The sequence below is a fragment of the Protopterus annectens genome, chromosome 6.part1 (assembly GCF_019279795.1).
Source record: "Protopterus annectens isolate FY-2018-M chromosome 6.part1, PAN1.0, whole genome shotgun sequence".
NCBI classification, from domain to species: domain Eukaryota; kingdom Metazoa; phylum Chordata; order Ceratodontiformes; family Protopteridae; genus Protopterus; species Protopterus annectens.
The window spans coordinates 65,105,061-65,120,741 of record NC_056738.1 but is presented as its reverse complement, the minus strand read 5'-3'; the positions used below and the strand labels follow the sequence as shown (position 1 = coordinate 65,120,741).

General features: G+C 39.0%; 1 protein-coding gene across 1 annotated transcript in view; it reads right to left on the bottom strand.

The window, feature by feature from the left end:
• The window catches only part of COL28A1 (collagen type XXVIII alpha 1 chain), a 914,882-nt gene that overhangs the window by 138,553 nt on the left and 760,648 nt on the right, over window positions 1-15,681 (bottom strand). Inside the window, exon 29 of the mRNA XM_044075485.1 lies at window positions 5,337-5,417. Within this exon, the coding sequence (XP_043931420.1) occupies window positions 5,337-5,417 (81 nt within the window). The remainder of the gene's footprint in view (window positions 1-5,336; window positions 5,418-15,681) is intronic.

Here is a 15,681-nt window from a genome sequence, read left to right as displayed (position 1 = left end):
ACAGAGACCAAAAGGCCAAGGCAGCAGCAGTTATAGCAGTCACTGAAGTGGAGTTCCAGGTGTGTTTGAGTTTAGAGTTTGGCAAGACCACATAGAATGATTTTCAAATTGTGTAAAACATACACTGAAAAATTGTCAAGTTACTCAGGAGGGGGAGATGAGACATTGTCTATGCTGCTCATAGGAAGGGTGCAGGAACTGTGACTGTGACTTGCTAAAGAGTAAAAAGAGTACTCAGAGACACTCTAGAATCCCGTGCACATGCACTTGCCTGAGGAGATACTGTGACAGTTAGCTGGTGGATTGGCTCCATTTCTGTAAATAAGACGACTGTGGCAAAGCTGTGGGAGTGCGTTAAATCTGGTTATAAATGATAAAGCTGTTGGACACTGTTAGACTGTCATGGTTAACATACTGTTTCAAAGTTATAAAGAATATGGGGACAGCACCTTTGCAGTGGTGGACTGGGTTACTGGTTCTTATTTTCATAAAGAGAGACAGGATGTGTCTAGTCTGTTTATAGACAGATTATGCTGCTCACACTTTTTTGGGGAAACCTTGCACCAGGGTGCTAAAAGGTGATTTAGTTTAAGGTGCCAGATTCAAAAGGAACCAATGGTGTAAAACAAATGCAATCATGGAACACTAGATCGATTCTATGTCTTTGGAGGCATTGTGGGAGTTTGCTAGTACAAGTTTTTTGAGGTTCGCCATTAGAAGTATGATACGTGATCTTCTGAGTCCTAGCAGTTTAAAAATAAACTGCTATCAAAGTAAAAAACACATATTGTGATACTTCCTGTTACACCTTCAGAGCATTTTTCAAAGGGAGTTCACCTCCCTTCACTCTCCAGCATGGGGACTCCCCCCTCATACTCCTTCTTCCTACATATACTAACTCTAAGATCAGTGTACATTGCAGTAGTAGGAATAACCTGAGAGACTGTCATTTTGGGCTTAGGATAGTGCCCTCAGTGTCAACTTTCTGTTCTGCAATGCTGAGGGTTGCATTTGGGTCCTCAGACTTTAAAAACCCACTCCTATTCACAGTCTGGAGAAGACATATGACTGCATATCATGACATTTCTTATGAGAGGTGCTTCAACAGTTCAGACTTCATAGTTTGGTTATACTGCATTAAGGCTGAAGTCTATCAATATGAAGGTTCCACACTCTACTAGGTATTTATTGCTTCCAGACCAAGAGTCTAATGATTTTGTAAATCTGTTGAGTGTGGTAAAGCATCTTATATTTAGAGGTAACCTCTTCCAAGATCTCCCTAATGATTGTGTTATAAATGTGACACTGGTATAAGTTTTATATTTTGGAATCAAAAATTTAATTTTTTCCTCTTAATGATTTACAAGGTGATTCTCAGGGCACTGCTACATGTCATTTAGTTCCTCCATTTGAAAAGTGAGAGATGTCTGTATTCTCTCAGTTTAATTTCTCCAAGTATTTTGGGTTTCTAATACCATGAGAAAAATGGACCCCATCCTAAGTTAAGGAGTGATTAGAGTTCATGAAATGAATATTGTTTCAGTCATTGAAGATCGCCAAGAATGCTCTTTTCAGCACATGCAATGTGCCCATAATTGCCTGCTTCTGTAATTTATATTGGGTTACATGTATTGGTAGATTATCTAAGTACGACTGTAAATTCGTTCTTATTAGACCTATCACTCCTACTACCATTGGAACCGTCTTGTATGTTTTTTCCACATTGCTCTTGCTTCTGCCTGCAAATCCTGGTATTTTATGACTTTGTGTGTCTCTCTGTAAGTAAGACACTGTAATCATTAGGTATAGCAATTTCAATGATCAATGCTACTTTTGTCTTCTTTTCTTAGACTACTATATCTGGCTTCCTTACATCTATTTTTGAACTACTGTAATGGGCAAGCCCATGTAGTATAAACTTCATCATTCTGTGTAATGGTTTGTGGTCCATGCTTTTGATACTTCTCAGTTACTTCTATATTGTAGAGCTTAAACAATCCCTAATGCAACAGTCTTGCCACATTATTATGCCTTTCTGTATACAGACCCACTGTCATTAGTGTCATTAGTAGCAACAAGATATGTGACCGTTTCTAGATATTTTTTACAGACCCTGCTTTTGTCTGTTTCTGTCATCTTTTCAATGGACTTTGTAAACCAATATGTATGTAATCCACTATGCAGCATTATTAGCCTTTCTTCCTTTGGTTCTAATTCACTTATCTTCAACCATTTCTGAATCATATCTTGGTCATTGTGAGGTTTTTCCAGGAGATTTATGTACTTGCCAATATATTTATGGCTTTTCCAATTTTCTTTTCTTCTCATCTGATCCTTTTTCCTATATTCTTTCTTTAGTTTTTTTCCAAATTCAGTTCAATTGCTGGCTGCTTTTTGTCTACTTCTGGGTTGATATCCATTCCAACAAGATATCAAAATGCTTCTTCTAAACAAAGCAAAGATAGCATCTTAGACTTCTTTTTACATAAAACTTTCACTATGTTTGGTGAAGTCAGCAGATATGTATGAAGTCCCACAATTGCAGATCTTTACATGTAATCAATTTTGAGGAGGCCCATACAGCCTTCAGAATGAGGAATAGATAATCTTGGTATACACTGATGTTCTCCTATCCAACTGATCCAATACCTTTTGGAGAAAGCCATTTACCTTAAAACTGTAGGTTAGAACTGGAAGACCAAATTAATTAATATATTGATCTTTATTCCTAGATGCCAAGGCAGTTTTCAATATTTGTGTTAATCTTTTGAAGTGTTCCTTAATGTGTTTTCTTCTCATTTGTTCATATTTTACTGCTGATACTTCATATATTCCCAAATATGTATACACCCCCTCCTGTATTCCTAGTATTAAGGTGAATATGTTTGAGGAGGAGCACAGGATGCCACAAAGAGTATGTCTTTTTGTCTCTTGATTATAATTTTCATGAACAGGATATTAAGGTGTATCTAAAATCTGGAGATTATCCAGTATGGGGACATGAGGGTTGCACATATTTTTGTTTGCAGATGATAATATCCTCTTAGCCAATTACAGGTTACTGTTGAGTGAGAAACAATCTGGATGAAAATCATTGTCTCCAAATCAGAGATCATGGTTCTCTCCTGGAAAAGACTTGATTGCTCTCTATAGTTGAGGGTGAACCAGTTATCTAGCTGAAGTAGAGGAGTTTAAGAATCCTGGGGTATTTTTCATGAATGAAAGGATATTGTATAAACACATATATTAATGGAAGAGAGCAATGATAACTGTACTACATGAATTGTACTGGAATCTGGTGATATAGCACTGACTGAGCTATCAGATGAAGCTCAAAGTTTGCCAGTCAGTATATGTCTTCACCTTCGCCTATGGTGATGAGATTTGGTAGAGATGAGAAGAATGAAATCTCTGACACAAGTGACAGAGAAGGATCCTTTATAGGATAACTGTACTCAGTGAATTTGGACTCGGTCTATGTGATAAAGTAAGGACCTCTGTGATCTAAAGGGATCTTGGAGTTCAGCCATTGCTCTTACAGGATGAATGAGGCTGTTCCAGTGCCTCCCATGGGAGATGTGTCAGGCACTGTTTTCGGAAATGAGGTCCAGAGACAGCCTTAGGACCACTGGAAGGATTATTTCTCTCTGTTTACCTGGATCATATCCAAAATAAGGGATTTAGATTTTTTAGATATTGGAAGGATAGATGATCACTGTGTAATCGATGCTATCACATATTTTTTAGAGATCTTTATCCCAGGATCCTCACTGTAAATTTGCACCAGCCAATACGTTTTTTACAGTCATCAGAGATGTAATAAAAATGCACAATGCCGTATTTATAAAAGGCAGGTAACAATGAAAGCTTGATCTGAGTTGCAGTGCTGGAGGCATTCCCCATTTCTTAATCTGTAATGTGTTATACATATGTACTATGCTCTAGACATCAGATGTGTTTTATGATCTCCTATAAAAATCATCATAATTCATGAGTTCTCTTATGAGTGTCACTGGTTTGCTTTATTGTATGGGAGTAGGAATAGAAAATGCACTATTCCCCATCCCTGCATCCCTTTTTCATTTTTGAAGCACACCCTATGTTTTTCCACTACTACTACTCTATTGATGTCTTGCCTTCTTCCTAAAAAGACAGTCAAATATGTGAGCAGATGGTGGTCATCCTACTGTTGCCGTAAAAGGAGAATGTTCTGTTGTTTCCTCTTGTATTTCCAAGATATGAGGTATATTTCTCAATATAACAAGCATAATCTAGTGGCCATCTACAGTATAAGATTTAGTTTGCCATCCCATAGATATGTAGTCACCCTATGCCTTTCACAACTTAGAATTTTCTACTCTGTAACAATAGTATGAGCCGTTTTCTAAATTCCATTCCTGTTCTACTCTCACCACCTCCCTGTCATTTGTGAGCATGTTCCAGAACATGGGAGCAACACTGCAGCTTGACATTACACAAATGCACAAACAGGCCAGACTTTATTCATGGAAGTTAATGAAAACATGAAAGCTTCTATTATATTGTCTGACTTCCACTTGCAAAAGTAAACTCCATTACCTTATTTTAATTCTGCTTTATTAGGTAGTACCCTGTTCCCTTGGCATGTTCCCATGGATAGACATGAACATTCACAGGATTCCCTGGTTGTCATTCTTTGCTTGTAAAAAAATTCAAAAATAGAAATTCACACTTGCGCGTGCATGCGCGCGCGCACACACACACACACACACACACACACACACACACACACACACACACACACACACACACACACACACATATGTAAGTGAAACATTTCTTGTGTTTAAAATGGAATTATTCAACATTCAAAAAGTACTACTGCATTTTTTTAATCTGATGCAACTATATTATACTTATAGATTCACTTAAAGGTTTGCTTGTATAAATTATTTTTAAGATTCTTACAAATTTGCTGTCCTTTTCAAATCAGAAGCAATTGAAATGTTTGTAGCTAGCAGGGGAGATGATGTTTTGCTTCCTGCTTTTTCTCTGATCCACAGGAACATAATCATAGGAAGTTACTAGGCTAATCGCCCTAGGGCCCTTACAAGCCTAGCCAAGTTCTACCCTTATTTCCATAATCAGCACCTAATGCCCATCTCCAAGACGAACAGAGGTGTAACCCCCAGGGCGAATTTATGGTTACCCATCCAATTGTCCAGATTGCATGTATTGCATCTCAAGAAATGAAAACATCTTTGAATACCCTAATCTAATCTGATAATACAGGTTTTCTCTGTTTTACCTGAGCTGGAAAAAACAGAATCCAATTAGCAAGTAGAACTAATACTTACTGGTTGACCAGAAAGTCCAGTGTCCCCAAAATCTCCCTTGTCACCTTTTCTACCTCTCTCTCCAGGACTGCCACGATCACCCTACAACATTGAAAAACAGCAGAAATTTTAGCACTGGCTAGTATTAACTACCACAAAAACAAAAATATACATGCAGAAATATCATAAATAAAAATAAATATTTTGTTTAGATTTATATTTAAATAAGAAATATGTAATTATAGGGAACAAAGTAAATGGCCTCTGTGCAGTCCTTAGTGTTTGGATAATAACAAAATAAAAAAAAAAATATTTTTCACAATAACAAAATGTTCATCAGTTTTAAATTGCTAAGTATGCTACTTAAGGCACACATACAATGCTATGCTTATGATTTGATTGCAAACATTTTTTCAAAACTCATTGTCCATACAGTAAGACTGTTTTGCATACTCACATAGAACTAAAAGAGATAATTATAGAAAAGGGAAAACTTTGCAGTTGAAGAGACTGAATCAAATAAAAATAATAACTAAATATAGGCAACATAAAAATCTCCCCACTTGCATGTGACCACAAATATTCAGAGAAGTTTTTTCATGTAGGTATGGGATAAGTCAGCAAACCTTTAGCCACTATTGCTGCAATTCATCTCCAGTGCAAGCCAATAATCTGCACTGTCAAATGCTTGTCTTGCCAAATAAAATGCATATTTACATTAGTGCATATGTTTAACATTTCACTGATATATTTCAGAAGTCCTATATAAATGTTTCTGAACAATGTGTGGTGCTCTTACAGGAGGGGGACTATTCAAGCACTTGATGATGCTGTGTTAAGGAGCACTAGATTATGGCCAGTTGAAAGGCACTCTTCAAAAGTATCAGTCTTGACTTTACATCCACAGCCTAGTCATTATTTTTGAGATACATAAAATATTTACTACTCAGAATGAGGAATGTTTGTTATAAGATGGTACAGATGAGAGGTACATCTTTCCATGTGTGTGTGTGTGTGTGTGTGTGTGTGTGTGTGTGTGTGTGTGTGTGTGTGTGTGTGTATGTGTGTGTGCACGTGCATGTGCATGCATGTGGTGTGCATGCGTGTGTGCGTGTGCATGCGTGTGTGTGCGTGTGCATGCGTGTGCGTGCATGTGTGTGCGTGCACACATGCCTGTGCATGTGTGTGCGCGTGTGCATGCGTGTGCATGCATGTGTGTGTGCGTGTGTGCGTGCGTGCGTGTGTGTGTGTGTGTGTGTGTGTGTGTGTGTGTGTGCGCATGTGCTTAATTTATTTGGTCACCACTTGTGTGGGCTTTATTTCTGTAGACCCATCTTCATTTGGCCTTCAGGCCATTTGAGAGAGAGAGAGACCAGTGTTACAGGGGAAGCACTTGAAAAATAACATTTTGTAAAATGTTCTTAATTTAAAATGGTACACATCACTGATTCAAATTAAGAGGAAGGAACATTTCTGTTCCCTGTTTTTTCCAGTTTCTACATTCTTTGGTTATTTTTTTTTCTCATTTTTATGTAAGTACATGAGAAGAACTCCTAAGTTCTCACGTGCACTTTTCTGTGACATTAGCTCTGCCCAGAGTGTTGGCAGCAGTACAGTTTCAAACAATTTTGTTTTTTACAATGGCATAGTATGTTCTGATCAATAAAAATGTGTAATCTTCTTGTTTATAGCTTTTGTTGTAAATGTATTATTCAATAGATGCTTGCATATTTAACTTCTTAGCCCAAGAATTCTGGACAAAGCCAAAAATACTTGGGAGATAAGGACCCAAAATCAGGGCAAAATTTTAAATATTCCTCAAATTTGCTTAAAAAGCTAATAGAACAGGTTTTCCATTATCATGCATTTTCTGAACAATAAGAAGTATGAAACTAATGGCTGGCAATATTGTCTCTCTCTGTAATGCTCAATATTTTACCAAAAAAAAATCAAACATTTATAACAGACAGGGCAAAATATAAGGCATAATCAGGGACATACTGCAAAATCAGGGACAGCTGAAAGGTACGGTTGTTGTTGTTGTAGCTGCCTGGCTACTGTGCAAAAGAGGACACAATTTTCCCGTACCCAATGCAATATCTGTTGAAGATGCAAAAGTTAAACATACTTCTATATTCTTCAGTATAATCATATAATCTGTCTCATAACAAAACATGCTTACATTTTATGTCATTCTATAATTCTCAGTTTTTTAAACATGTCTCTAAGTGGAGGGGGGTGTCCCACAGTTTTTCTAGAATTGGAAGGAATTATGCTATTAGGCATGAATTTTTTATGTTAAAGAGGAATCTGGATTTCTGGATGGATGTAGCATTTTTTCAAGAGCCTTTGTTCATATTTTTGATGTCTACAGGTTGGGAGGTATGATTCTCTGCCCATAAATTGTACGACTCTGAGAAAGTCATTTAAACAGTGTGGTCTTAGGAACCCTTGAGAAATGACATGTGGGTCTAATGTCTGACTAACAAATTAATAAAATAAATTCAGTGTAGTTTATAACTAAACCCTGAAGTAAATATGGTTTTGCAGTACAATCTACACATATTCATTTGTTTTCAGACTTTAGCCAAAGCATAGTTACACAGTGGAAATTTTGTGAGTTTTTGATCCTCTGTGGATGCTGAAAGAATGTGTCATTTAGCAAAACTGATTTCAGGTATGTGTAACTAATTTAACTGACAAACCATCTTGCTTAGAGTATTTTTGAGGTAGAAGTTTCTCGTACTTTTTTTAACAATGGAATTTGGAAGGTTTTAGGGCATTCCCACATCACTGTCAGTGGCATTTCATAAAGCAAGAGACTGATCACATCTGTGTACTAATAACATTCATCTGTATACTAATAATATTCAGACATTTCAAGACAATAAAAATACATATTGGTGTACACTCTCTTAAAGCTTCAGACATTCACTTGTAATATAACAGTTGCATCACTCTGGCAAAGATTAGTAAGTTTCTAGTGGATATATCTGTTGTTTCACTTCTGTATATTTCATACCATTATCTCATTTGGTCCCACTGAAATGAAGGAAGAGTAATAAAATAATGGACTCACCCTTTTTCTACTTTTGTTTTACCAAAAGGTAAGTCTCCATTACTTTTATTACTCCTTATACACAGTACTAGCATATACTACCAGACAATGACTGTTGAAGAGCATATCTTGGTTCAGATGCCTTTTATGGACTGTGAAAAATAAAATGCTGCATCAGTTTTGAAGAAGAAATAAAAGACCATTTCAGTGGAAGCAGACCTCAGTGGTGGTCTTGAGGGGAACTGTTTGCTGTTTTCAACTGAAAAAGAAAGTTAGTGGTCTATACTCTTGTGGGAGGAGATGGTGGCCTCTGCCCTTCTGAGCTGGGAATTGCTGGGTGAAGGCTTATTGTGCCTGCTGTTTTAAGTGCCTTTGTTCCATTTTAAACACTTGGGTTTCAAACCAGTTATTTTACATTGAGAGGGTTGTGGTCTAGACTCTTGCGGCAGCAGAGTATGGCCTACACCCTTCTGAGTTGGGAATTGCTGGTGAATGAAGGCCTATCGTGCCTGTTATTCTAAGTGTCTTTATTCTGGTTTAAGCACTTGAGTTCCAAACCAGTTACTTTACATTGGGGGGATTCATGGTCTAAACTCTTGTGGAAGGAGAGGATAGCCTACACCCTTTTAAGCTGGAAATTGCTGATTGAAGGCCTATTGTGTTATGTCTTCTGAAGTGTCTTAGTTCTGACTTAAGCACCTGGGCTCTAAAACCAGTTGTTTTACATTAGAAAGGTTTGTGGTGGGAGAGTGTGGCCTAGGCCCTTCTAAGCTGGGAATTGCTAGTGAATTGCTGCTTTATTTTATAACATAGGCTAGATTCAGTCTTGCTGAATCTAAACCGTTTGGTATCAATTGAGCACTAAAATCACCTCTTTACTATGATACTGAAAGATCTGAGGCATCTGTTGCTGCCATCTAACTATAAGTACCTGTTTTTGCATGTTTAATTTGTATTTGCATTCTACTGTCTGCTTGAATTGTATGAACTGTTTTGCCACATTTTACTGTATACCATACTAGTTCAGCTGTAGCATAGCCCATTTTCAGGTTTGCTGTTTTTGGGTCTGTTTTGTAACTTCTGAGCATCAAATTCAAGCCATCCTTGTAGGGGAAGGCCCTTCTGCACCCTTGTGGGAGGGAGGAGAGTGCTGTTGAAGTCCTATCTTAAAGGACAGCAAATTTGCAAGAATCTTAAAAGTAATCAAGGGTGATTGGAGTAGTGCTCAGAGAGAGCATCTTTATTGGTTAGTTTGAGTTAAAAAGGTTATCTCTTGTTTTGTTTAAGGGCTGCATTTGCATTTGTTTACGTGTTGCACACCATCTTGCACTGCTGTATAGCGGTGGTCAGTGTTGGTGATTTAGATGCAAATGTTTTGCTTGTTAAATTTTCCCTTAGCACTTAGCTTGTGGTCCTCCAGAAGTTTTTCATGGCACTGCTCTACTATTAGGTGGAACTCTAATCCTACCCTCAGAGGTACAAACACACCTCTCACTCACTAGCCATTCCTAAGTGCAACCTCTTTTCCTCACCATATATTTACCTAACACTAGGGATGGAAATTTCCCAGTTTCCCCAGCCAGCATGGTCAACATGGGCATCCTGAGGCAATGTAGCAAGTGCCTCATGTTCACGGACAACCCTCTACTCCTAGCACACACAAACTCAACATGTGGATGAACAGCGCAGTGGTGCAGCGGTAGTATTGTCACCTCACAGCAAGAGGTTCTCTGGTTAGATTCTCAGCTGGAGTGCCTTTTGTGCAAAGTCTGCATGTCCTCCCTGTGTTTGTGTGGGTTTCCTCCGGGTGCTCCTGTTTCCTCCCACATTACAAAAACATGCATCTGGAGTGTTTCTCTCTGAGCTTCCACTGAAAATTGGCTCTGTTCCAAGTTGGACTTTCCCAGTTAATAAATGTTAAATAAATAAATAAATAAATAAAATAATGTGAGGGATGCAACTATATTAAAAACCTTGAATTTATTCTCTCTTACACAATGCTTAGTATACATGACAATGAGTGGGCTGTCAGCATGCACACCTCATATCCTACTCCACCCAAACCCACATCACACATACCTACATATACAGAGGTCCTCACCAGAAATACACCTAAACACCAGAGACCTTCCAAACACAAACACAAGCATGCTACATATAATACTTCCTCTGCAGTACACAATACACATAATAGCTCATGTACCAGTGTCTCAAACATCAAGTCCTTAAGGCAAACCACAAAACCAAACATATTAGTCATAGGTGAGTCCATCGTGAGACACACAGATGTCCCTCTCATCAGGCTGGATAAGGAAAAGGCCAAGGTCAGCTGTCTGTCAGGTGCCAGGATACGTTGTATCACACGTGCTCAAGTCTCTCAACAACAGGTACTGTTATGACTCTGTCATAGTCCATGTTGGTGTGAACGACTTGAGATGTATCTCTCTGGACTATATGAAAAGTGACATGACTGAGCTCTCACATTATGTGTCAGATGATGCCTCACTACAAACAGAAAATGGTTGACTTCAGTAATTGGTTTAGTTTCTGCTGTCACTCTAAGGGGATCCAGTATCTGTCAGCCTGAGATGACATGATCGACAGACCTCGATGCTTTGCCAGAGATGGTCTTCATCTGTCACCCCTGGGATTTCGGTTACTGCCTTTTTTAGGCAGTGTCTCAAGAACAAAATTTCCAACATAAAAACTCCATCTAAAAAAACCCTCAAGGTTATGCTGCTAAATGCTAAGGGTCATAACGGGAAACTGTACTCACTTTAAGCAGTTCTTACCTCGGAAGACACAGACATCTGTGCAGTCATGGAGACCTAGTTCAAGGCTGTGGAGAGCGCCCTAGCCATACTGGGTTACATTTCCTTCCACACCTTCAGACCACATACTGAAGGTGTGAAAACTAATGGAGGCAGTGTATCAATTTTCATTAAAGATAAATACACCTCTAGACTGGTCAAACAGCATGATTCCCTGGAGATACTTTAGGTGCAATTAAGTATTGGTGGGACACCTATTCAAGTCATTGCCAGCTACAGGAGCCCCTCTGTGAATCAGATCACCCACTCTGTCTATTTGGACTTGAGTCTATCAAGATACAGCCAAACACTATGGTTTTGGGTGACTTTAACTACCCATCCAATGACTGGGTTAATTACGTGTGCTCAAAATCACTTGCCCAAAGGTTCCTAGACTTTGTTAACTCCAATGCCCTAGACCAGCTGGTTGACACCCCCACAAGGAGTGCCAACATCCTGGATCTGGTGCTTACCAATATGGGGACCACTGCAGCACCCCCTCTGTGAGGTCTTCCCTGGTGAGATCTGACCACAAATCAGTCTCTTTTGAAGTACTATCACACCTGATCCTCCCCAGCAGCAACTAATTTAAAACACTTCTCTAAAGCAGATTATAACCTCTTATGGGATAGTGTAAATAGATTCTCTGTATCTCCCCCCTCAGATGGAACTGGCAGCCATGCCAAGTTCTACACCAGTGCTTTATACAGACACCTGTATAACTGCATTGACTTGGCTGTATGTGATAGAACCAAAACAAGCTCCTCAAGGAAGAGCAAACCTGCTTGGTGGACAACTGCCATTAACAGGCTTTACAGTAAGAGGAAGAAATTGCTATCTAAGAGTAAGAGGGAGTGAGCCCTAAACTGGAAACACTCCCTCATCAGCTTAAACAACAGAATAAGACTTCCTGTGAAGTCATCTAAAGTAATCTATGAATCCAAATTAGCTTCCTCATTTATAGACAACCATAAGGAATTATTTAGTTACATCTGTAACCTAAAAGGAAAGGCCCAGATTTGTGCCAAACTGGTAGTTAATGATACCACATATACTGAGCCTAAGGACATAGCTAACCTGTTGGAGGACAGGTTTTGTGAAAACTTCACTTCCCTGTCCCCACCACATGTACCATCCATGACATATTTGTCCCCAACCTTGTATCTCTAAAGAGCAGGTCATTAACACCCTCTCTAAGGCCAGAAACATAGAATCTATGGGAACTGATAACATCCCAGGCTGTGTCCTACTTGGACTCCAACAAGAATTAGCAACACAGTTGGGTACTCTTTTCAATCATAGTCTAAGCACCAGCTATTCCCTTGCACAAAGGTGGTGCTCCACTGACTCTGGGAACTCTAGACCTATTAGCCTGACTAGCCTTATCTACAAGGCCATGGAGCAAATCATCATGGACCTTATCAACAAAGATATAGGTAATCTCCAAACACTTGACCCTACTCAGTTTGGATTTGTCAAAGGGAGATCATGCCTGTTAAACCTGGTGGACTTCTTTGAGACAGCCACCAAGGCCCTGGATGTGGGGCAATCTGTGCATACAGCTTATATATTTTTTTGGGTTATATTTTTTTGATTACACTTTTTGATTACACATACATTGTCTAGGTTACCATAATTATCATGCATGTATAGAGTATGTTTTAAACAAAAGTGCTGGTTACCCAGTTAATTGACTTTGAGTTAATGGTACCTGTCCACACCTAGTGAAAAGAATTTTGTGTTTCGACACAGTGTGTTCTTTTATTGTTTTTTATTTAGTGAACAGTTGCCTTTTAATTAATGAATGTCCAGTTTAATTGTCAAATGAAGGAACTGTTGTGATTGGTGGTTGTGGACACATGACTAGATTGAGTAATTGTCTTTGTTGACTATTTATTTATTGTGAACTTGTGTTTATGTTATCTGAAGAAGTCCCAGCATAGCATGGGATGAAAAGCGCTTCAATAAACAGTTGTTTTTATTCTTGAGTGTCACTCCGAGTTCTCATTCGGCAGTTATCTTTACACTGTACCTCTTTGCTTCGCTAGTTTGTCTGTAGCTCCTGGAGTCAGTTGATGGTGTACCTTTATGAAGAGGGATGACCACTGCAGCCCTCCATTCACCTGGCACATAACCTGTTTTGTGGGTGTAGTTGCAGAGTGCTTCAAGTGGTCATGCTAGGTCATGTTTTAGGCTACTTAGGATGCAACTGGGGAGATTGTTGGAGCATACTGAGGCAGTATTTTTGGCCTTAGTGAGCACATCCAGGACCTGCTCCCTGTTGATAGTTGGGGAGATATGTAAAGAGGGATTTTAGGGGGTAGTGGGGGATGAAGTTAGAGATAAATTTATCAGCCAGTAGATTTGCTATGTCACCCATGTCATTGAAAGTTGTGCCATTTACCATCAGTTCTACACACTGCTGAGTATTACCTTTAAGGTTCCTGACATAGTTGAAGAAGGCCTTGTGATTATCCTTAAGCTTGTAGGTTGTCTTGGCCTTGTAACTGGCCTTGTTTGACTTTATTAGACCTCTTTGTTTCTTGTTTGGTTGCAACAGAGAGCTCTTTTCTCTGTGAGAGTTGGTCTTTCTGATTCTGGCCATGATTTTTGTTTTTGTTATATAGCCTGTTAAGGTAAGGATTCCACCAGTGTAGTTTGTTTTTGGTGTTAGACCTGGGCTTACCTCTGGTAGGTATGGCAGCTGCAATGCAGCCATTTAGATATTTATGCAGGACTTCTGTAAATAATTCTGCATAGGTAGCTGTTTTCTCAATATTTAGGGGAGCCGCAAACTTTGACAAACTGTCACTTAATAGGATGTAGTTTGCTTTAGTATAGTTCCTAACTGTTATGGGTTTAGTTGCATTTTCCAGGTTGAGTTTTTGGTCTGCCTTCAAAAATGAGGATGTGACATGGGGTGGGGGGGGGGGGGATGCAACACTGTCTCATGTTTGTGAGTACTAGGCCTAATATTTTTGATCGTCTGGTTGGAGAGTGCACTATCTGGTCCAGAATATTTATGTTGATAAAGTCCAGGAAACAATGAGGCTGTGAGTTTGAGACAGTGTACATTTCCCTGACTATACAGGAGTAGTTAAAGTCTCCCATGAATAGGGTATTTAGTTAGATGGTGAGCATTTCTAGATATGTCTAGGTAAGAGTTGTGAGTTTCTTGAGTCATAAAGGGTGACCTGCAACTGGCCAGGACATGGCAGGAAACCTTGTCTATGAAGATTTGGACATGGATGAACTCCAGGGCATCATCCTGCTTAACCAACCCAGAGTAGTATTTGCTGCTAACGTAGATAGACAGCCATCTTTAGTCCCTGTCTGTGCAGCTGCTGTTTTTCTAAATGTCTTGAAGGCAATGTGACTTTCCACTGCCAGAGTACTTTCTGTGGCTTCAAACCAAGTCTTGGTAACAGCACATTCTCCATTCTCCAGAGTGAGAAGAGCTTGAAGGGTGTGTAGTTTTTTGTTTAGATTCTTAACATTGAGCAATAACACCTTAAGATTGTTGTGAGGTTTTTTTTGGCTTTGTTTGTAGTTTTTGCATTTTGACTGCCTAAAAAATGCATTAAGGGGGCTGGATAACGTTTTAGCCAATATTCAAAGTCCCGGGGTGACAAATGCAGACCATCTTTGGCAAAGCAAAACAAAGGGGTCTGTTAACCATGTCCTCCCATGCTGATAGATATTGGAGTCCCCTGCAGTGACACCAGGAACTAATCCAATTATTAAAATCAATAATTCTCTGTTCATACAGTAGCATCATCCTTGGTAAAGGTAGAATGCTCCTCAGTGCAATCTGTGACACATATTTAGAGAAATCCATGTCTGTTTTCATATAATCCAGTGAGGTATGCCTTAGGCCATTTATACCCACACGGACTATGCCAGAATCATATTGGTACCTGTGGTGCAATGACTTGAGTGCATGCATGATATTGCAGATCTGTGGTCCAAATAGGCAACCGACCATTAGCTTTTCCTAGTCCAGCCTGGTGAAAGGAGCATCTGTGTATAATACAGTAGAATCCCTATGGCAAGAGTACTAGGTAAAGTGTTTGCCTGCCTCATGGGCTTTTGATACTTCTTGGTTTAGGATTGCTGGTATATTAGGAATGGTCCTACATTACTATTCATTAAGAATTAAAAATACAACATAATGAAAAATGGAATCTTAAAAATTTGAGCTGGTCTTCAAGAAGCATTATTGTAAGTGTTGTGAGGTTTTGGCTTCTTAAGAAAGGGACATGAACAGCTGTAGACTTGTAAAGATATAATCATTTTCAGTGTCATACCATCCTTTGGACTAAAATGCAGCTTGTTAATTCTTCACCATTCTGAGTTGCTAAGCTGCAGTGTACAATTTGAGAGCAGGGTAAAATCCTCAGAGGGCTAAGGAAGTACTGCATCATTACTGCACTTTATACAAGGAGGTGGTGAAAAGAAGAAACAGATGATTATTTTATGAGAACTAATACAAGATTTT